We start from the raw sequence: 23,711 nt of genomic DNA, 5'->3' as shown, positions 1-23,711 counted from the left end.
CGCCGCGTCAGCTCCGGCTGCCGGCTTCCGGCTTCCGGCCTCGCGCCCGCCCCTACGTAGACGACGTGCGCTCGGGGGCGTGGCTTCGGCCTCCCCGGCCAATGGCGGCGCGGCGCAGCGACAGAGTGGCAGGCACCGCCGGGTTTGGACGCGTGACAGCTGTCCCTGTCCGCTCACCCCGGGTGTTTACGTTTGTGGGGAAGCCGCGCAGCCGGCTCCTGCCGCCCCGTCACCTTCTCGGCTGAGAAAGGCCGCTGATCCCCGCGTTTCTCCTCCTCCGTCCGCAAGACAAACCTCTTGGGGAGGAATGAGCCCAGCGAGGGCCCCCAACACGCGCTCGGCGTCACCGTCCCAGACGGTCCCCGTCTTTACGGCGCAGTCCTCCTCCCACAGTGTCCTGCACCCGCTGCCTGACACTCGCCTCTCTCAACCTATTTGAAATGTGACTTGGGGTGGGTCCCCCCCCCCCCCCCCCCCCAGAAGGTTTTGAAGGGAACATACCTAGCTACTGAGCAACACCGGCCAGGGCTCCTTTTTCTTTTTCAGCAGCTCCTTTGCCCCACCTTCCTGCCTCTAAAAACCTTCCATTTTCTACAACCCTTCTGAGTGCCCTTCTAGTTGCTACATTAGATGCTGCCCGATTCATGACTCCCTCAATAAAGACAATGACATCTTTTTAAAATAAATATATTTTTATTAATCTCAGAGAGGAAGGGAGAGGGAGAGAAACATCAATGATGAGAGAGGATCACTGATCTAATGCCTCCTGCACGCGCCCCCCACTGGGGATGGAGCCGGAAACCAGGGTATGTGCCCTTGCCCGGAATTAAACCCCAGACCCTTCAATCCGCAGGCCAAGCCACTGAGCCAAACCTGCTGGGGCTGAATTTTATTCTTAACACCTCCTTTGAAAAGATGAACCATTGCCGGACCGGTTTGGCTCAGTGGATAGAGCATCGGCCTGCGGACTCAAGGGTCCCGGGTTCGATTCCGGTCAAGGGCATGTACCTTGGTTTCGGGCACATCCCCAGTGAGGGGTGTGCAGGAGGCAGCTGATCGATCTCTCTCATCGATGTTTCTAACTCTCTGTCCCTCTTCCTTCTTCTCTGTAAAAAATCAATAAAATATATTTTTTAAAAAAAAAAGAAAGAAAAGATGAACCATTGCCTGGCCGGTGTGGCCCAGTGGTTGAGCATCGACCTATGCACCAGATCAAGGTTCCATTCCCTATCAGGCCACATGCCCGGATTGCGGATTCGACCCCCAGTACCCTTTCCCCCTCCCCAATGGGAGTCTGTACTTGTTCTTCAATAAACCTCCGCTTTTGCTATACCACCCTCTGTCCATGGATTCCTTCTTCCACTCCGGTGGATAAAGAATTCGGGTTCTGCCCTAGCCGGTTTGGCTCAGTGGATAGAGCATTGTCCTGTGGACTGAAAGGCCCCAGGTTCGATTCCACTCAATGGCACATGCCTGGGTGGTGGGCTCCATCCCCAGTGGGAGGCGTGCAGGAGGCAGCCAATCAATGGTTCTCTCTCATCACTGATGTTTCTCTCCCTCTTCCTTCCTCTCTGAAATCAATAAAAATATATTAAAAAAAAAAAGAATCCGGGTTCCAGTCCAAAAATTCCCTATCAGTCTGTTGGGGAAAGGGACCCATTTCCCACCTGAGAGCCGGGAGCCACGGTTCTCAAACCTATTTGGGCACCGGAACCATCTGGGCTGCTTGTTACACCCCAGACTCTAGCCCCGCCTCCCCGCTTTCTCATTCCGTTTCCAGATCCTCGCTGACCGTTTGTAGTTCAAATCCTCGCCTCTAACAGGGCCACCAGCTAGTCAGCCAAAAATCGGGGACCACGGTGTCACCCTGGGAAATGCTGGTGACGGTGGTCATTAGAAACCGGCTGTTACGGGCCAGGAAGTGAAATACCTGGTCAGGACTCTCTTTGGGCCCAAGAGAGACCTCCTCGTAGCAGTAACAGCTCCGAACCACAAGAGGGCGACGTTGTCACAGAGTTCCAGCACCTGAGCCCCCTGGTTAACACAATAGTCCAAGAACCTGTTGCAAAGGGATTCCTTCTTTTCTATGGTTAAGGGTTTAGGGAAAACCACAGCTGGCACGAGGCCCTAGGATGATGGGGGCTGCAAAAATGAAGTGCAGGGAGGAGCAAGAAGAAAGCCAACGGAGAAATGGATTCGGGAGGAAGTGTGAGCGTTTGGATGGTTTGAGAAGGCTCTTGCTATTCCCACGCGGGAGGAACACATGTGGGCCCGTTTCCACTCCTGTTACACAGCAGCATTTGCACCAAATAAGCTCTCCCGTTGAATGTATGGTCTCAGGCACCAATATTCTGCTCATCATTTTAGGGCTTCAACTGGGGGGAAATGGGTGCTTTGTGGGGAGAGTTAGATAATTCACTCACATAATTAAAAAACCCAGGTTGAGGCCCGGCTGGCGTGCCTCAGTGGTTGAGCGTCAATCTATGAGCCAGGAGGTCATGGTTCGGTTCCCGGTCAGGGCACATGCCCCGGTTGAGGACTCGATCCCCAGTGTGGGGCGTGCAGGAGGCAGCCGATCAATGACTCTCCTCATTGATGTTTCTATCTCTCTCTCCCTCTCTCTTCCTCTCAGAAATCAATTAAAAAATATATATATAAAAGAATAAAAAGCCAGGTGCATAGTTTAAATTATCCATTGGGAAATCTTGCTCACATCTTTCCTTTCAACCAACGCCCCCGCACCCCAAAGGTTTCACTTTCATGTCTTGTGCATCCTTGTTGTGTTTTGTTATAAAAACACTAGCAAGCCCTAGCCTGTTTGGCTAAGTGGATAGCGCATCAGCCTGCTGACAGAAGGGTCCCGGGTTCGATTCTGGTCAAGGGCATGTACCTCGGTTGCAGGCTCCTCCCCGGCGCGGGCCCTGGTCAGTGCGCACGCAGGAGGCAACCCACTGATGTGTGTCTCTCACGTGGATATTTCTCTCTGTCTTTCCCTCTCTCTTCCACTCTTCCTAAAAAATCAATGGAAAAATATCCTCGGGTGAGGATTTAAAAAAAATAAAACAGTAGCAAACCTCCTCTCTGCTTCCTGTCCCGCACCATGCAGTACCCTTTCTCGCCCACCAGAGGGCGCGCTTCTCGCTCCCGGGATTACGCCTGCAGTTGTGTTTAATTCTTTGACGGGTGCTGGGTCACTCACTTCTCTCTTCCTCTATCAATGGACACTGGGCTCTAATCTCTTACTGTCACAAACAACGTGGCAAAGAGGAGAATTCCCAGAAGTGGGACGGCCGGGTCAAAGGTAAACGCACTTGGAATCTGCAGCTTGGACAAAACTGCCTTCCAAGTAGTTGCAGGACTTTGCTCTCCTACCAGCAAGGAGCGGGGGTGGGGGTCGGGGGGGGGGGGCACTAAATGGCTACGAAGCATTGGGGAGGGAAGGGGGGGGGGGGCGGTGCTGGTATCTGGCTGCCTTTTTGGCTTCTCGTGAAATTTGCTGCACAAACCACACTCCGGCAACAAGAACCGAAATGTTTGAGTCACTCACTAACTCGATGACATTGTGACATGGTTTATGCAGTTTTCCGAAAGGGCTGTGTTGCTTTTAGGGGAAGGCAGGCGTCAAGGCACTAGTTGGCACAGCCCCAGAAAAGAGCACTGGGGGGGGGGGGGGGGTGTCACCAGGGGCCCGATTGCTCCATAAAATAACAGAGGAGCGTGATGCAAATCAGTGCTCACACACCAGCACCCGTGGAGGCTGGGAGAGCGTTTGCCATACACTTCTCTTTTTTTTCTTTCCCCCCTTTTTTTTTAGAGTGTGGAAGGGAGGGGGAGAGACAGAGACAGAGAAACATCGATGTGAGAGAGAGAGACATCGATTGGTTGCCGCCTGCGCCCTGACCAGGGGATCGAGCCTGCAGCCGAGATACATGCCCTTGACCGGAATCGAACCCGGGGACCCGCAGGCCGACGCTCTAACCACTGAGCAACGGCTAGGCCTCTTTCTTCCTTTCTTTTTTTCTTTCCCTTCCTCCCACCCTCCTTCCCTCCTTTCCTCTCTCTTTGCTTCCTTCCAAACTAGAACTTTTCAAAATCCCTCTCAGAAAACAACCCACATCACTAGACATCTTGCCAAGCCAAGCCCTGGCATTCAAGGCCCTCCTCTCCACCGAGGGGGCACCTGGGCTGTTCCCTGTGCATCGGCCCGGGCACCATCCATGATGCCGCCCTTCAGCCCAGCCCCGAGGCCCGACTCCCGGGAGCCTCCTCCTCCTCAGCCAGGTGCGTGGAGCGAACAAAGGCCGGATCCATCCACCCAGGCGGCGGCAGCCTGCGGCCCAGGCTGGCCAGGTGCTGCGGCCCCGGGGACGGTCCTTTGAGGCTGGCCGGCTGGCCGTGGTCCTGGCGGAGATCTCTGACAGATCGCCAGGGCCGGCAGGAACAGCTGGGGAGTATCCGGTGCCGAGAGGGGAGGCTCCAGGCTCCGCAGCAGCTGCTCGGAGGCCTGAGCAGCTCCCCGGGGTGCTGGGTGGGGCGGGGCCCTGGGCCCAGCTCGCCCACCGGATGCTGAAGGGGATGCTGTTTATAAAACGCCGCTGCACCGGGGCCTTTCCTAACCTGGGCTGCTCAGGCCACCTGCTGGGTCCTGTTCACCCAGGAAACAGTCAAACCTGTCAAGCTGATTTGAGCCGAACTGTCCACAATCCCCAGGAAGCAGAATCTCACCCATTGGTGGACGGACCCGGGTCTCCTGGGGGCTCTCGCTGACCTCTGGGACCTCAGCTCAGGTGAGGAGGTCCCGGCTGCTCGGAGAGCCACCCAGACCCCTGTCAGCCCCGCTTGGCTTACCTGCTTCGGAAATTCAACCATATTTCCCACCAGCACCTGTGCCCTTAGGGCCCGGCCTCCAATCCAGGCAGGAGAGACTGGCTCCCCCGCAGGCTTTCCAAGTGACGTGGTTTTATTTCATCTTCACCAGACAAGTTACCCAATATAATGGGGGCTGCTGCTTTTCATATTCTTTTTTTTTTAAATATATCTTTATTGATTTCAGAGAGAAAGGGAGAGAAACACCAATGATGAAAGAGAATCATGGATCGGCTGCCTCCTGCACGCCCCCCCCCCCCCCCCACTGGGGATCAAGCCTGCAACCTGGGCATGTGCCCTTGACTGGACTCGAACCTGGGACCCCTCAATCCCCAGGCTGACCCTCTATCTGCTCAGCCAAATCGGCCAGGGCCATATTCTTTTTAAAAAAATATATATTTTTATTGATTTCAGAGAGGAAGGGAGAGGAAGAGAGAGATAGAAACATCAATGATGAGAGAGAATCATGGATTGGCTGCCTCCTGCACACCCCACACTGGGGATGGAGCCCGCAACCCGGGCATGAGCCCTGACCGGGAATCCAACAGTGACCTCCTGGTTCACAGGTCGATGCTCAACCGCTGAGCCATGCCGGCCGGGCCAGCTGCAATTTTCTCGGCCAGGAGCTGCGGTCACCCGCTGGCCTGGCCCCCCGCAGGGCCCTGGCATCGCTGGCCCCGCCACTCGCCCTGGCCGCCAGGGGCTCCAGGCCCAGGGTCCACCCAGCAGGCGCTGGGAGGACTGACTGACCAGGCGCAGATCGGCTTTATTTTTACTTCGCAGGGTTGCCCTCACCGAACCCAGGCTGCTATTTGTTTAACCAGCGGCCACTAAAAATAAATATTTAAACACTACATTGGTGCGGCCGAGCCAGGCCTCGAGGCATGCTCTCCCCACAGCGCAGCGGCTGGGACAGGGGCGCCCTCGTGCCTCCAGCGCTGGGGGCCGGGCCGGCTCCAGAAGAGGGCGAGCCTGTGATGTCACACACGGCCATGTCCCCCGGGGTCCAGGGAGAAGAGTAACCAAGATATTAGAGAAGCCGCCTCCCTGACCGGTGAGCTCAATGGTCAGCGTCGACTTATGAACCAGGAGGTCACGGTTCGATTCCCGGTCAGGGCACATGCCCGGGTTGTGGGCTCCATCCCCAGTGTGGGGCGTGCAGGAGGCAGCCAATCGATCATTCTCTCTCATCATGGATGTTTCTCTTTCTCTCTCTCTCCCCATCTCCCTTTCTCACTCTGAAATCAATAAGAAATACATTTTTACATTAAAAAAAAAAAAGTGCCCATTTCTCGCCGTCCTCCAGCGCCTCACGGCTCATTCACATGCTCCGCACACACCGCCCGGGGAGCCGGCCTGGGAAAAATGTCTATCGACTTAGAAACAAAAGCGTTCCAGGTTTCAGATTCCAGTCCGTATCGGCCAGGGCTCAGTTACAGGAAACAGACACCATGCTAACAATTTGGAGCAAAAGGGAGTTTGGACAGGAAATGAGGGGCTTAGGACTTGATGGAGAGGCTGGAGGAGCAGGCGCGGGCCAGGCCCATTGGAGCAAAGCCCAGAACAGCGCCTGGGGACCAGCTGGCCCGCGGCTGCTGCCTCTGCCACATGATCCAGTCCGGGGGGAGGGTCAGAGGTCACCCCCTCTGTCTCTACACCTGGATCTTTTTTGTTTTTTTTCCATTTCAGAGAGGAAGGAGAGGGAGAGGGAGAGAGAAACATCCATGATGAGAGAGAACCATGGATCGGCTGCCTCCTGCACACCCCCTACTAGGGATCGACCTGCAATCCGTGCATGTGCCCTTGACCGGACTCGAACCCGGGACCCTTCAGCCAAAGGCCGACGCTCTATCCACTGAGCCACATGGGCCAGGCTACACCTGTGTCTCTAAAAATGAATTTAAAATCTTGATAATCCTTGTGCTCACAGACCTTTCCCTTCCTGACCCCTGGCCCTCCTCCACCCCAGCCCCATGTTCTCGCACTGGGTTCCTGAGCTTGGCGGGACCCCAGCGCCCAGGGCCTGAGTCCGGCCTGGCCACAGCTGCAGGGTGCCTACGCTGCCTCCCCATCTGTCAGGGCCTCCCACCATGTGTTCCCCATTCTCCCACACTGAGGCTGTGGGGTAGGAGGGGCCGCCCGGATGGGCAACGGCAGGCTCCCGGGGTCCTGGGTGGACACGGGGAGGGGCTGCCCGCCCCCGGGGAGCTCCTGCCAGGGTGCCCAGAGCCTCTGCCTGCTGCTGGGGCCGAAGGCCAGGCATGTGCCCCACCTGTGGGAGGGGAGACCCACAGGGACGAGGAGGAAGGACGGGTGCTGCCGGCCTCTGTGGCAGCTGACCGGGCAGCTAGCCCTCTCTGCCTTCAATTTCCTCATCTGCTCAATCCCCCCACCCCCCGATCCATCCCTCCACCCACCCATTCACTCGTCCATCCTTCCATCCCATACTCCTACCTTTAGGCACTGTGGGTATAAAAAAAAAGCTAGCTCGTCTCCCATGTCAATATTAGGAAAACTAGCACAATAATAACAACAGTGGGAGGCTGAGGGACCCCCCATGAAGCCAAGGTCGGCCGGGGCCAGCCCCCTCCTGCCTCGCTGGGGCCCGGGTTTCCAGGCTGCCAAGTCTCTGCCCCCCGCAAGAGGAGCGAACCCAGGAACCCCCAAAGCGTGACCTCACCTGCGGAGGCGCCAGGCCCAGGCTGCCTGTGTGGCTGGAGCTTCCTTCCCTTCAGAGGCGCTGCCTGGGGGTGGGGGGTAGGAGGGGCCTGACTCAGCTGCTCAGCTGGGAACATAGATGCAGACCCTCTGCCTTGCAGACCCCGGTGGGGACTGAAGAATAAAGAGGTGTATACAGCTGGAGCCAACTAAATGCTGCCCACAGCACATGTGTCCTTTTTCTTTGCTTAAATATTTTTTATTGATGTCAGAGAGGGAGAGAGAATCATCCATGATGAGAGAGAATCATAGATCGGCCGCCTCCAGCACGCCCCCTACTGGGGATCGAGCCGGCAACCCGGGCATGTGCCCTGACCGGGAATCGAAACCGTGACCTCCTGGTTCAAAGGTCAACCACTGAGCCACGCCAGCTGGGCCCCGTGTGTCCCCTTTCTACTCTGACGCTATGGACTGAGAGGTCTGGGTGCATGGGGTTGTCCCTACCACCCCGCAAGCCTGGACAACACCACCCTGCCCCTGGGCTCCATGAGCTTGCACTTACCTGGTGAGGGCACCGCCTCTTCAATCAAAACGCCTTTGACCCGCCTGGGGGTGCTGCGCCCCCTCACGCTGCCCGGGAGTCTCTGGTAGAACTGTCATCACGCACATCCACGCGCCAGACAGCCAGGAGGCGTGGGGCCTCCTGAAGCGCCTTCTACACGCATGTGAACGGCCGGGGGCACAATGCACTGTGGGGGGTACACGGGGGGGGTGTGGGGGCGGGGGCCTTGCACACAAACCCAAGGGTGAGCTGGTTGGCCGCATTTTAATGCTGGTGATTAAAAGATTAGCTCAGCCCGGCCGGTGTGGCTCAGTGGTTGAGTGTCCACCTATGAACCAGGAGGTCACGGTTCGATTCCCGGTCAGGGCACGTATCTGGGTTTTGGGCTCCATCCCCAGTAGGGGGCGTGCAGGAGGCAGCCGATCCATGATTTTCTCATTATAGATGTTTCTCTCTCTCTCCCCCCCTCTCCCTTCCTCTCTGACATCAATAAAAATATATTCAAAAAAAGAGGAGGGAGAGAGAGGAACAAGTCAGGAAGACAAGACAAGACAGGGGGACAACCTGTAGGGGAGCCCTGAGCCGAAACCCGCTGCCCTCCAGCCAGAGTCCCCTCTCGGTGGAAAAGGAAGCGCAGCTTGGCTCCCTGCAGCTGGTCCTCCCGGAGGCAGGCTGCCCGCGGTCCTTGCCACAGGCCCGTCGGCAGACAGATAGCGTCTTCCGTTGAAGGAAGCCAGCTGGTGGCTCGGGGCCTGGCCAGGGACTGCGTCCAAGCTCCCGGCGACCACAGGGACAAAGGCATCCGGCCATCCCGGCCCACACCCCCGGGGGAGGGACGAGAAACCAGCTCCGGGAACAGCGAGGCTCCACTCGGACCTTCTGGCTCATCATTCAAGGGGACAGTCCTGGCAAGGAGACAGGCCCGAGGCCGGCCACCTGGCCACTTCCCCTGCTCACGAGCAGCCAGGCCAGGCCCAGAGATGAGCTTCTCCCCAGAACAGTGAAGAGGTAGAGCCTGCCTGGCTGGTGTGGCTCAGTGGTAGAGCATATACCTATGAACCAGGAGGTCACAGTTCCATCCCTGGCTTGCAGGATCCATCCCCAGTAGGGGGCGTGCAGGAGGCAGCCGACCCATGATTCTCTCTCATTGATTTTCTCTCTCTCCCTTCCTCTCTGAAATCGATAAAAACACATTTAAAAAATAAATTAAAACAGAGAGAAAAGGCCAATTTGAGGCAGCTGCCACTTCCTGTGGTGTAAATACCCCCACCTCACTGATTTCAGGTGGCCAGCGGGATGCGAGTGAACTTGGGAGTTTGGGAAGAGCTGTGCACAAGGGATGGTCGTGAGCGAGGACTAGCCGGGCCAGCCTGCCACCGACTCCAACCCAGAGGCCCCTGCTCCCCCCACAGGGACAAACCAGACACCTGTGAACACAGGTCTTTGTGCTTTTACCCACTGCCCCTCACCCCAAACGCTCACCCGTCTCTAGAGCCACGGCTTGGGGTACCCAGTGGGATACTGGGCAACACCCAACAGTACAGAATCAGTCTCCCTCATGCTGCCCGTCCTGTCCCTGGGATGCCCACTTTAGTGAATTCTTCTTTAAAAAGGAAATAGATATATATATGCATATATATATATATACTGATTGATTTCAGAGAGGGAGAGAAATATCAATAACGGCAGAGAATCATGGATCGGCTGCCTCCTGCACGCTCCCTACTGGGGGTCAAGCCCGCAACCCAAGCATGTGCCCTGACCGGGAATCGAACCGTGACCTCCTGGTTCATAGGTCAACGCCCAGTCACTGAGCCACGGCGGCCGCGCTGGAAAGAGCCGCTGTTATCTGGAGCCGGCCGCTTCCGTTCCCGGCCCTGACCTCCGATCTCCGGAGACCAGCGTCTGCGGCCTGGGAGTGGAGGCCGTGTGTCTGGAACTGGCCGCTCCTCAGGCCCTGAGTCACCGAGACATCCGTCTGCCCGTCTTCTCACTGTCATGACTCAGCGTTTGCAGCGGCGCAGCTGGGCTCCTGGGGCTGCGTGTTCACCGGATGATGCAACCAAGATACTGGGTGCAGACTTCCCTTGGTAGTTCTTATTTTTTTGTTCATCCTCACCCCAGGATATTTTCCCGTTGATTTTTAGAGAGAGTGGGAGGGGGGGAGAGAGAGAGAGACATCGATGTGAGAGAAACACATCGACTGGTTGCCTCCTGCATGCGTCCCAGCCAGGGCCAGCAGGGAATCGAGCCTGCAACCCAGGTACGTGCCCTCGACTGGGAATCAAACTCGGGACCCTGTAGCCCGCAGGCCGACGCTCTATCCATTGAGCCACACCGGCCAAGGCAGCCGTTTTGTCTTTTACTGGAAGTCATACCGAAGGGGACGCTGTCATCTGAACCATTGCACTGTGACCTGCATTTTCATTTGTGTCTATTACAAGTTAGACTGAGCCGAGGGGGTCTCGGGGCCTTTTCCCCCGAGTGGGACAGCAGGGACATCGTCTGGGGATGTGGAGAGGGCAGGGGGCCCGGGAGGCAGGTGCAGCCCTGCGGGGCCACGGCAGCAGGCAGGTCCCCCGCCGGCCCCCAGCCCCTGCCGCACCTAAGCGCCTTTGCAGCCAGATTACAGCAGCTCGCTCGCAGCCACACTGCCTAATCCCCAGGGCGGGCCCCAGCCGAGGGCTGGGAGGACTGACAAGCAAGCACAGGGGAGCCCGGCGGGCGTGGCTCAGTGGCTGAGCATCGACCTATGAGTCAGGAGGTCACAGTTCCATTCCTGGTCAGGGCACAGGCCCGGGTTGCGGACTTGATCCCCAGTAGGGGGCGTGCAGGAGGCAGCCGATCCATGATTCTCATCATTGATGTTTCTCCCTCTTTCTTCCTCTGGGGATCAAGCCTACTACCTGGGCATGCCCCCTCGACTGGAATCGAACCCGGGACCCTTCAGTCCGCAGGCCGATGCTCTATCCACTGAGCCAAACCAGCCAGGGCAATAACAATATATATATTTTAAAAAAGGTTCGTGTCATTCCACTCCCACCCTGCAGTCCGCTTCAATATCGCCCTCAAATCAACCGAGAAACACCGTGAACTCGTGACTTAAGCTTTTTACTCCCCGGATGTCATACAACCCTCGGGCCGAAACAGAGGAGCAACGAGACACAGTGGCTCTGCAGAGTCCGATAGAAAAAAAATACTGTCGACGGGTTTATTGCGCCGAAGGAGCGACTGGCTATGTACAGATCGGCAGACCTCCACGGGCGAGTACTGATTGACGTGGCAGGTCTGTCGCTGCTGGGCATCGACGTGAGGAACACCGTTTGATTAAGGCACGTGCGGGCCGCCAGGGGAAAACGGAACGTCCTGGCCTGGTGACAGGTTCATTTCGCTTTTGTTCCTAAAAAACGCGTGAGCACCAAAATTGTCAAAGAACACTTGATAGTTTAGTAAAAAAACCAACAATGGTAAGGAATGTGGGGGGGCGGGGGGAGGCGCATTTTCGGGATGAAATCTTTGGAGTTCGGTTTACTGCAAATACAACCCATTTGACACGCCCTGATACACATAAATACTAGATCGCCTAGCAGGTCCCGGAAAATCGGCAGCGCGCTGAACAACGAGCATCAAATAAATTAAAGGTGTTCTGGAGACAAAAGGGGGGAGAAAAAAGGGAATTATAAAGAATGAAACAGCCGTCTCCACTGACATAACACAGACAGGAGATGAAGGAACAAAAGCAAATACAATCTCACCCCCCACACACTGTCATCAGGGCGGGCGCTGTTTTCGTTTTAGCGGGGGTACAGCCGATTCACCACCGTCCATCTTTGCCATCCTAACGATGAATAGCTTAGCCCTGGCTGGTGTGGCTCAGTGGATCGAGCGCCGGCCTGAGGACCGAAGGGTCCCGGGTTCGATTCCGGTCACGGGTAGGTGCCTCGGTTGCAGGCTCCTCCCGGGGCCCGGGCCCTGGTCAGGGTGGGTGCAGGAGGCAACTGATGGATGTGTCTCTCTGTCTTTCTCTCTCTCTTCCACTCTCCCTAAAAAAAAAAAAATAAAAATCAATAGGAAAACATCCTCGGGTAAGGATTAAAAATAAAAAAAGAAAGAAATGATATTTTATCATTTTGAGGAGAAAGGCCTGGGAGAGAGGAAATACCAGATCCTTCTTGGATTTTAACGCCAGATCCACTGAGCCCACACGAGTGGCAAGAACTGCCCTGTTCTCTTACGGTGTCTCCCTCGCTCCCTTTTGCCCAAAAGCCCCACGTGACCGCAGGGAGCAGGAGGGCACGTGGGACGGCTCTTCCGGGGGTGACGATATGCACGATGATCGCATTCCCTTCTTCTACCATCGGAACCCAAGGTGGCTTTCAAAACATCGCCGGCCTCGCGGCAGAGACAAAAGGTAGAGACCGTGCGATGGGGACCAGTTACAACAGAACAGTGAGCGGAGTTACAGTGTTTTGTTACCATAATACTTGGGAGCGCAGGGGCCTGGGAGAAGAAACGGAACAACGACAACAAAAACGTTTCATTCATTCATCGGGTACATTTCAAGTCACGGAGAACAGCGGGGTTCTGCTACAGAGTGTCCGGCGAGGAGAAAAATGTGTCCGAAGGCAGAAACATCACATTTTTTGTTCCCAGAAGAAAAAAAAAGAAAAAAAGCTCCATCGTCAACAAGGAGTCCTCGGTATAAGAAAGGTCACGTGTAAAATAGATCCTGGTGCAATAAACTTGCAAAACGGGGTTGGTACCCAAAAAAAAATAAAAATAAAAATAAAAACAAACAATTTCCAGAAAAATAAATTAGAGAATTAGAAAGGTCTGGGCCCAGCGCGGGGGCTGGACGTCAGGCTGTCCTGGCCGAGCCGTTGGTATGGCTGCCCTTGCTGTACCCCGGCTCGTTCTTCTCCAGCCACATCTCGGCCAGCTGCTGCGTGGACCCGTAGGTGGACGCCTTGGACCCCAGGCACATCTTGTACTGCTTGGGGTCCAGGTTGGGGTCGCAGAAGACGGGGTGGTGCACGTGGACCACCCCGACCTCCTGGCTGCGGAATGTCTTGAGGCCGGCCTGCACCACCTTGTTGAAGAGGTCCACGTCCTCCAGCCCCCAGCCCTGGATGGACACGTCGAAGCCGCCCACGCGGACCAGGTCCCCCTTGTAGATGCAGGTGATGCCGAACCCGTAGTTCCTCCAGAAGCCCGTCTTCCGCGTGAAGGCGAAGTGGTTGTCGCTGGGGGCCTTGCCGCCGTAGACGATCCGGGGGTCGTACTGGCTGAAGATGATGGGGAAGTAGATCTGCTGGCCCAGCACCGTGTTGGCCCGGCACCGCTGCAGGAACTCGGCCGTGAACACCAGGTCCACGTCGCAGAAGAAGAGCAGCGACTCGTTGCGGAACTGCGCCGACCCCACCTCCAGGGCCAGGGCCCGCGAGAACTCCCCGGCCACGGGCAGGATCTGCATGTCGGCCTTGGGGTACTTGAGCCGGTAGTCCCGCATCAGCTCCACCTGCTTGGCCTTGTCCGGGTTCGAGTCCGAGTTGAAGAGCAGCACCACCAGCTTGACGTTCTGGTTGGGCGCCAGGCACGTCTTCTCGAAGTGGCCCATGAACCGGGCGAACATGTCGAAGCGGCCTGACAGCGGGATCAGGATGTTGATCTTCGTCTCTTTGGGCTCCTTGCGCTCGCTCCCGGCGCCGGGCAGCCCGAACGGCACCAGCCTCTTGAGCGAGTTGGACAGGAAGGACAGCGAGCCAGACTCCTGGTTGATCTGCTCGGCCAGCTCCCGGGCGTCCAGCTCCTGGTGCTCGGCGAACTGGATCTTGCTGAAGGTCTGCTGCAGGTAGGCGTGCCGGCGCACGGGCACCGTCACCTTCTTGCCCTTGTGCCGCTTGTACAGCAGCAGCAGGTCCAGGATGTACTCGGCCCCGTACATGGGGTTCACGCGGCGGTAGCCGTACTGGATCTCCTTGAAGTCGATGACGCGGCCCCGGGCCTTGGCGTTGGCGTTGATCATCTCCATGACCTGCATGACGATGTCGTCCAGGGCCTCCCGCTGCGCAGAGTCCATCCCCCGCCGGGGGGGCTGGCCGTCGGCGGCCGAGTACAGGTGGCGGCCCGTCAGGAACTCCCACTCCAGGATCTCCTCGCGCCGGCGGGGCTGGAAGCGGGTGAAGGACGGGGGCGCGCCCAGCTGCAGGTCGTCCTTGTGCGTCTCGCCGCCGCTGCCGCCGTAGCGGCCCATGAGCACGATCTCGCGGTGCAGCTGGAGGGTGCGGTGGCGCAGGGCGGCGATCTGGCCGCTCAGCACGTAGCTGTGCAGCCGGTACTGGTAGGGCGGGCTCTTGTTGGGGTGCAGCGTGATGGCGCGGTGGATCTTGCTGTTGTGCAGGTCCCGGATGTAGCCCTTCTTGTTCTGCTCGTAGTTCTCGTAGAACAGCTGCTGCATCTGGAAAGGGGGGGACATGAAGATTAAAAAAAAACAAGGCGGCGTTTTTAGGGCGAGGGGACCGAGCGCCCCCCGGCTTCTCTGTGGCACGCATACTTTCTTTTTTTCCCCAGTGATTTTGAGAGAGAGTGGAAGGGAGGTGGAGAGACAGAGAGAGAGATATTGATGCCAGAGAGACACATCGATTGGTTGCCTCCTACACGCGCCCCGACAGGGGCCAAGGATCAAAGCTGCAACCCTGGTACGTGCCCTTGACTGGGAATTGAATCCGCGACCCTTCGAACACAGACCGATACTCTAACCACTGGGCCCATCAGGCTGTTCTACCTGCCTACTTAAAAAAAAAAGAAATCAGAAATCTTTCTAAAGGGTGTCCCAAAATTCACGCAAGTTTTGAATTTTGCGTGAGCATTAACAACAACAACAAAAAATAAAAGCCTAATTTTACTTGGTTGATTGAATCAGATTCTAATATCTGTTGCCCTTTGATTTCAATCCCTTCAATTTGATAAGCATCACCAAGTACCAATGACGGCCCAGGAGCAGGGACAGTGAAGACCAATGAAGACCGTGGCTTTGTGTCTGTGCCAGCAAAGCCGTGGAGGCCATTTACCCGATGTGCTATTCCATACATAACCCTATACTGTATCCTTTATGAATCAATAAAAAATTTACAATTTTTCATTATAAACCTGTGTTTTCTATCAAAATTACTTCTTGTGTGAATTTTGGGACACCCTATATGTGAGCCACAGCATACCAGGGGCCTGGGGAAAGGCTGCTCAACAGCAGCCCAAGGAGCTTAGAAGGATTCATAACTATAAACCGTGTAAACAAGACTTCCTCACAGACCAGAACTGGCCGGTGTCATTCCGCAGGCAGAGAGAAGGATGAAAAGGTTTTCCCAGGAAGAAGCAGCGTTAACTCGACACCCCAAGGCTGGTGTGGCTCAGTGGTTGAGCATCGACCCATGAACCAGGAGGTCACGGGTTCGATTCCCAGTCAAGGGCACATGCCTGGGTTGCAGGCTCGATCCCCAGCGTGGGGTGTGCAGGAGGCAGCAATCAATAATGCTCTCCCTCTTTGAAATCAATATATTTAAAAAAAAAAAAAAATACCCAGGCCAAGACCACAGGCTTAAACTGGGTCTGTCCCCGGCTCCCAGGACAAGGGGTCCCCCCTATTAGGTCTCTTCTAATTCGCTTTCTGTGGGCGCTGCCAACTGTCATCCAATAGGTCCAAGGGGTAGCTGCTTTGTATTTCAAAGGCTCCATTGAGAAAGAGCCACACTCTTTATGGGAATTACGGTGGGTCTCCCGCCATGAGAAAGAGGCCGTGCGTATGCGTCTTGAATGGTTGGTGTCCGATCCTGGAATCTAAATACCTTTTAGGAAAAGTCGGATCCATTTCAAAATAACTGGGGGTGACGCCTGGGGAAGTAAAACGACAACTGCCAACCACGGGAGGCAGCTGGACCGAGAGTGTGCAGGGAGCCCTGACCGGTTCGGCTCAGTGGATAGAGCGTCGGCCTGCGGACTGAAGGGTCCCGGGTTCGATTCCGGTCAAGGGCATGTACCTGGGTTGCGGGCACATCCCCAGTGGGAGATGTGCAGGAGGCAGCTGATCGATGTTTCTCTCTCATTGATGTTTCTAACTATCTCTCTCCCTTCCTCTCTGTAAAAAAATCAATAAAATACATTAAAAAAAAAAAAAAAAAAAGAGTGTGCAGGGGACCGTTTGTGGTTGGGCCGGTGAACAGCGCCCGTGGGAGCAGAGGCCTGTGGGCAGCCGGAAACCGTATCTAAACCCCCATCTGTGCTCTTTATTAAGGCGTGTCCCGGGCGGTGGGGTGGGGGTGGGGGTCACTTCCGCTTTCCGCACATCGCCGGCTTTTTTTTTTTCATAGATAAGCAAAGGTGGTCACATAGGAAGAATGAATGCATGCAGACCTATCTTTATTTTGTTTTTTTATAAATATCTTTTTATTGATTTTTGAAAGGAAGGGAGAGGGAGAGAGAAACATCCATGATAAGAGAGAATCACTGATTGGCTGCCTCCTGCACGCCCCCTACTGGGGATGGAGCCCAAAACCCGGGCATGTGCCCTGACCGGGATTCGAACCCTGACCTCCTGGTTCCTAGGACGATACTCAACCCCTGAGCCACCCTGTTCAGGGCACATGCCCGAGTTGCTGGCAGGATCCCCAGTGTGGGGCATGCAGGAGGCAGCCGATCCATGATTCTCCCTCATCACGGATGTCTCTCTCTCTCTCCCTCTCAACTTCCTCTCTCTAAAATCAATAAAATATAAAAAAATAGAATAAAAGCTAGAAACCATGACCCCAGCTTTCTGGACAAGCGAGTGCAGCTCGCGGAAGCTGGTTCCAGTCGGAGGAAGCTTCGGAGCCGGTGAGGGAGCGGGAAGCGCCCTGTGCCCTGTGGCACCGCAGCCCCGTCCCTGGCGCGGGAGCCCTGGCGGCAGCGCCCGTGTCCACACGGGGGCGGTGAAGCCCTCAGGGACCTGCGCTCCCTGAGAAAAGCCACTGACTTGGCGATGGAAGGCGCCCATAGTCGGGCATCCGGGCTTTGTGGGCAGGTGGGAAACTGAGTCTCGGCAGGGCTGGGGGGGATGCGGGGGGGGGGGGGGGGATGGAGGGCCAGGAGTGGACGGCCACTCCAGGGAGGGGGCAGGGGGATCGCCCGCCTCCCTCTCCACCCACTTCCTTCCCTTCCTTCGCTCCCAGCCTGCAGGCAGCCGGCAGCCGCCCTGCCTTGGCCCGGAACCAGCGCTGAGCCGGTCGAAATGCCAGCCTGGGCGTCTTTTAAAGTGGAAATGACTCAAAGGAACTCAGCAACTCCACGCCCTCCCCCCGCTCCCCCAACCCCATGCCCTCCGGAGGCAGGAAAGCCATTCCTCGTTAGAGCGGCTTCAGTGGGAGAGCGGAAAAGAGCCGCCCGGTGTGGCTCAGTGGTTGAGCGTCGACCTACAAACCAGGAGGTCAGGGTTCGATTTGATTCCTGGTCAAGGGCACGTTACAGGTTCGAGCCCTCCGGTCGGGGCGGGTACAGGAGGCCACCGGTCAATGATGTCACTCTCACATCCATGTTTCTCTCTCCCTCTTCCTCCCTTCCATTCTCTCTCTCTCTCTAAAAAAAAAAAATTTAAAAAAAATCAATGAGAAAAATGTCCAGGGGTGAGCATTAACAACATAAAGAAATAAGGAGAAATGATGTGTGTCTTCTAATAAAGACGTGGCTCTGATGATGAAATCGGGGATTTCATGAACCCTGGGGAGCCTGACACACGGCCTTTTATGAGCCTGACCTGTAAGCCATGTGATTCCGAAAAGGCCATCTCGTAAAACTTTTTACGTCACTTATGACTTTTTTAAACCTTTAAAAAAAATTTTTTTTATTGGTTTCAGAGAGGAAGGGAGAGGGAGAGATAGAAGCATCCATGATGACAGAGAATCATTGACTGGTTGCCTCTTGCACACCCCCAACTGGGGATCAAGCTGGCAACCCGGGCATGTGCCCTGACTGGGAATCGAACCCGGGACCCTTCAGTCTGCAGGCCGACGCTCTGTCCACTGAGCCACACCAGCTAGGGCTAAACCTTTATTACGAAGCAATATATATTCATTACAGAATACTGAAGAGACTAAGAGAAGCTTACTCTTGCTGACATTTAAAAAAATGTTGTTCTTAGATACATATTCACATGTAAGGTAAAATAGGGAAGTAGATATGTGTGTGTATAAACTAAAGGGCTAGCCCTGGCCAGTGTGGCTCAGTGGATAGAGCATTGGCCTGCAGACTGAAGGGTCCCGGGTTCGATTCCGGTCCGGGGCATATGCCCGAGTTGTGGGCTCAGTGCCCAGTGGAGTGGGGGGCTGGGGGGGGGGGGGAGGGGGTGGCGTGCAGGAGGAAGCCAATCGATGATTCTCTCTCATCACAGATGTTTCTCTCTCTCTCTCCTTCTCCCTTCCTCTCTGAAATCAATAAAAGTATTTAACAAAAATAAATAAACTTACAGGTATACTAAGTCCTCACTTAACACCCCCGACAGGTCCTGCAACTTTCAGCAAAATGATGTACAGCAAACCCCATGCTATCCCGGCTCATACATGACAGACAGGAGTTCAGTCCCCGAGGGATCTCACCGCCGTCAGGCGAGAGGTTATTCGAAGATCACGTCCGGGTCATCAATCTGCTCTGATCATCTTATTTTCCTGCAATAGCTGATAGCACTGACCGCTAAGTAAAACCAAGCTATTCTACTCCTTGTCAATCAGGACTTTAGCCAAACACGACACACCACAATCACAAGCTACAAGAAAAGCAAGAATTTCATAGAAGGGAGAAAGCTTAAATAAGGCACATGTCAACCGGAGGCTACAAGTACAATTATAAAAAAAACTGCTTTCAGAAAGAGGAGGGGAGAGAAACATCGGTGAGCTCTCTCATCATGGATCGGCCGCCTCCAACGTGGCCCTGGTTGCATGTGACCCTAGCAACGCAGCGAACACCAGGCCTAGCCCTGGAACACACAGAAGCAAAGCATGTTTCGTTTTCAGTTTGTCTTTGTTTGAGCTTGTTCACAAATATGCGTCTATGCAAACACTCGAGACCCACCCACTGCTTTTCTTCCCTAACCTGGGGGCGTTAATCCAATGTGAGATTCTCCCTCCAATTACTGATAAACTTGACAGCAAGCCCATTAATCAGAGTCCCTCTTTAAACATCAGCTATTGATAACTAATAATAAGGAACGTCCATGCTCTCTCACTTAACAGTTCAGTCCCAAATGCAACCCCAGCGCCGCGGTTCTGGTTAGGGTCAAGCTGAAACCTGCGTATTATTAGTTTTTAAAAAGATGCCCTCGGGGAAATTTCCCATCTGGACTGATTTGTTAAGTTTCAGACTGTATTCTGAGAATATTCCCAAGTCCTTCTATCCTTCTATTTTTTAAAAATCATTTTTATTGATTTCAGAAGGAGAGAGGGATAGAAAAAAAAAATCAATGATGTGAAAGAATCACTGGTTGGCTGCCTCCTGCACGCCCCCTACTGGGGATGGAGCCTGCAACCCGGGCATGTGCTCTGACTGGGAATCGAACCGTGACCTCCTGGTTCACAGGTGGACGCTCAACCACTGAGCCACCCCGGCCGGGCTGTCTAAGTGCTTTAAACACATTCGCTTCGGGCTGAAGTGCCAGCAGCGGAAAGCACTGGGCAGGCCTTACACTTCGGCGGTGACATTTGTTCTTCGGTTTTGGGCGTGAAAGGCGGTTTCGAGAAACTAAAAACAGACGCAGCGCTCCCCAGAATAGAACCTTCCGCGACCACGAACCGCCGGGCCCGTCCCTTTTGGCCGTTTCCAACCCGCATTCCAGCTGCATCAGCAACTGGATACGCGTGAGTCACCACGGCGCTGGGACACATCGCCCGGAACGAGTGAGGGGCCGGGGAGAGCGACTCCATTCACACCGTTTGGTTCGCACGGCGGGGATTTCTGAAGCAGGCACGCTAGCCCGGGCCTGGTTCTACCACAGCCGCCCAATACTTTAGAGCATGAAAAAAAAAATTATTTATTTTAAAGTATATTTGTATTGATTTCAGAGAGAGGAGGGGAGAGGGAGAGAGGCAGAAACATCCATGAGGAGAGAGAATCATTGATCGGCTGCCTCCTGCACGCCCCACACTGGGGATCGAGCCTGAAACCCAGGCCTGTGCCCGGACGGGGAATCGATCCGTGACCTCCTGGTTCATAGGTTGATGCTCAGCCATTGAGCCAGGCCGGCCGGGCTGAATGTGCTGTTGTGGGAAGGGGTTCTGTTAGGATGAAACTGGCTTGAGTCCCTCGGCCGTGGGACTATCCAGCCATCAATCAGCGCCCTTCCTAACAAAAGTGCTCCATCCTTCTGTTTAGGAATGGTGTTTATTTTTTCTTGGTCCCGCATCCATTCAGAGCAGTGGTTCTCAACCTTCCTCATGCTGCGACCCTTTAATACAGTTCCTCATGTTGTGGTGACCCCCAATTTCATTGTTACAAAGTGAACACAATGAAAGCATCGTGATTCATCACAAAAACAATTATGTAATTATCTATGTGTTTTTCGATGGTCTTAGGCGATCCCAAAGGGGTCTCGACCCACAGGTTGAGAACCGCTGATTCAGAGCGATGTGTCCGCGCTCTGGGGAGGCAGAGAGGGGCCTCAGAGCGCCTGGCCTAATACTGCTTCCTCCCTCGGCCCCCGCCTCCCGCCTTCAGGCCCTTTGGGGGCTACTGTGATGCATTTCCCGGTGGACAAGGAGCTCCAGGAGCTCGATCCCCGCCGAGGGTGGCGGCTGTGAGTCACCGGATGGCGAGATTACGAGGTGGGCAGTGTGGCGGCAGGAAAGACGTGCAGACTGGCATTCCCGGCCCTGTGGTGCCTGGGCTGCGAGGGCTGCCCTTCCCTTTTAATCCCAGGGATGCACGTCCTTCCTACAGCCACCAGACTGACAGATGGAAAGGGAGGGAGGGAAGGAAGGAAGATCGTCGCCGTCCGCCTTTCCTGACTCTGAGCCCAAGAGAGAACTGGAGGCGGCCTTGGCTCCGTGGCTGAGCATCGACCTAGGAACCAGGAGGTCAGGGTTCGATTCCCGGTCAGGGCACAGGCCCGGGTTGCGGGCTCCATCCCCAGTGGGGGGACGTGCAGGAGGCAGCCGATCCATGATGCTCTCTCATCATCTCAAGTCAGCAGCATGCCAGCTAAAGGCCCGTCTCCGCAGCGGAGGACACGCCTGGCCACGGGGCAGCGGGTCCACAGGCTGCTCGTGCAGGATCCCGTCTACCCAGCCTGCCCCTGGGCCTGAGTGGGGGCCCAATGGTACGAGGGCATTTGACTCCCGGCCGCATTCACTGACCCCAATTTAGGAATTTTTTTTCTTTTTACTTGAGGGCCCTGAAAACACACACACACACACACACACACACACACACACACAAAAACTGGCCACACCTGTTGATGTCAAGGTCATGAATGGCCATGACAAGGTTAACGTTAAGAGACACTTGAGAGACTTGTTCACTAAACAGCGTGTGTGATCCTGGCCCGCACCCCGGATCACTTGAACATTTAAGGATTTTGTTTTTGGCCGTGAAGGACGTTATTAGGTGAAATATAAATAGAGCCCGGGGATTAGCTACTAGTGCTGTGTCAGCATGAATTTCCTGACTGCGATTGTCACGCTGTGTTCCTGTTTTTAGGAGACAGGTACACAGTGAAGTACTTAGGGGCAAAAGGGGGCATTGGGCCCGGCCAGTGTGGCTCAATGGCTGAGCTGATTCAACCTATGAACCAGGAGGTCACGGTTCGATTCCCGGTCAGGGCACATGCCCCAGTTGCGGGCTCAGTCCCCAGTAGGGGGCGTGCAGGAGGCAGCCGATCCATGATTCTCATCATGGATGCTTTTCTCTCTCTCTCCCTTCCTCTCTGAAATCAATAAAAATGTATTATATATACATATATATATATAAAAAGCGGGGGCATTGGGTCTACAACTTCCTTTGCAACTTACTCTCAAGTGGTTCAGGGAGAAAGAATGTATCCAGACAGAGAATAAACGATAAAGCTGATGTGGTGAATGTCTACCTTCGAGAAATCTGGGTGACGGACATATGGGAGGTCTTGGTCCTATTCTTGGAATTGTTCTAAATCTAGAATTACTTTAAAATAAGAGAATTACCCCCAAAAAAGTGGTGAGAAATGACAGTGGTGGTTTCTGGCAGCACTCTACGACTCCACCATCAACGAATAAATCATGGGATTATGGTCAGAGATTCCTTAAAGGTTCCTTAGCCGTCCATGGAGATTTTCGAAAGCGGAAAGTAAGACGCTTTGAACTTGAAATCTGTTTCGTTGAACCTAAGCTTTCAATATTTTATACTTGGATTTTCCTCCCTTAAAAAAAAATTTTTTTTTAAAATTAAAGTTACCGACATGACAATACCTCATTATATTCTTAGAGGTTTCCTGGACAAAAAAAATCTGTGACTATTTCTGTCTCTAATTCCTCCCTTTTGCCTGCTGGGCCGTGGGCAGGACATCGATTTATTATAACCGATAATTTCCAGGGCCTCCTGGTCCCTAATTACCACCGTCCACACTGATGATTCAGAGGGGAAAAGAGACCAGCATGTGCTGCCCAAACCAGCGTGCCCTTCAGCCGGGTAAGAAAGCCTGGTCCTCATTGTTCTCTTATTATACACAACGTAGCTCTCAACCCGCATGGGATCTACAGCGTTTCCTGACAGCTCAGTGGCTAGAGCAGCGGCCTGTGGGCTGAAGGGTCACGGGTTTGATTCCGGTCAAGGGCACGTACGTACCTCGATTGCAGGCTCGATCCCGGTCGGGGGCTCGTGTGGGAGGCAAAGAATCGATGGGTCTCTCTCACATCAATGTTTCTCTCTCATTCCCCCTCCCTTCTACTCTCCCTAAAAAAAAAAGTCAATGAAAAAATATCTTTGGGGGAAGATCATAAAAACAAAAACACCCCCTCCTTTAAAGAAACCACATCAAAAAAGAATGATGTTCAATAGAAAGCCAGCAAACAATGGAAGCTAGGGAGGCAGAAAAGAGAGCCGTGTTCGGCCACCTCAGTAACCTGGCGACAGAAAAGGGAGGGAGGAAACACACTTTGTCACCCGTGAGAAAACGTGTGGGGATCGAGCCTGAAACCCGGGCATGTGCCCTGACCGGGAATCGAACCGGCGGCCTCTTGGTTCACAGGTCGGTGCTCAACCACTGAGCCGCGCCGGCAGGGCTAGAATGAACTTTTTTACTGAAGAGAAACAAGAACAGACGGAAGGAAACAAAACCAAAAGCAAAGAAAGAAACCTAAAGGGGGAGAAACACGTAAACAAACCTTGTCTGTTTCCCAGAATTAGTCCACTCCTGACAAATTTTTTTTTTAATTAAAAAAAAAATATATATATTTTTTATTTCAGAGAAGAAGGTAAAGGGAGAGAGAAAGAGAAACATCAGTGATGAGAGAGAATCATGGATCGGCTGCCTCCTCCACGCCCCCTAATGGGGATCAAGCCCACAGACTGGGCATGGGCGTGCCCTTGACCGGAATCGAACCCGGGACCCTTCAGTTCGCAGGCTGACGCTCTATCCACT

At 54.5% G+C, this 23,711-nt stretch overlaps 1 protein-coding gene across 1 annotated transcript in view; it reads right to left on the bottom strand.

Annotated features, from left to right (window-relative positions):
• Window positions 1-11,181: 11,181 nt before the first annotated feature.
• CHSY1 (chondroitin sulfate synthase 1) overlaps window positions 11,182-23,711 on the bottom strand; it is a 31,196-nt gene continuing 18,666 nt past the window's right edge. The window contains exon 3 of the mRNA XM_070400441.1: window positions 11,182-14,543. Within this exon, the coding sequence (XP_070256542.1) occupies window positions 12,945-14,543 (1,599 nt within the window). The 3' untranslated portion in view covers window positions 11,182-12,944. The remainder of the gene's footprint in view (window positions 14,544-23,711) is intronic.

The sequence above is a fragment of the Myotis yumanensis genome, unplaced genomic scaffold, assembly GCF_028538775.1.
Source record: "Myotis yumanensis isolate MYYU_CA2020_CCGP unplaced genomic scaffold, mMyoYum1.0.hap1 SCAF_20, whole genome shotgun sequence".
Classification (NCBI taxonomy): Eukaryota; Metazoa; Chordata; class Mammalia; order Chiroptera; family Vespertilionidae; genus Myotis; species Myotis yumanensis.
This window is presented reverse-complemented; position numbering and strand designations above follow the sequence as displayed.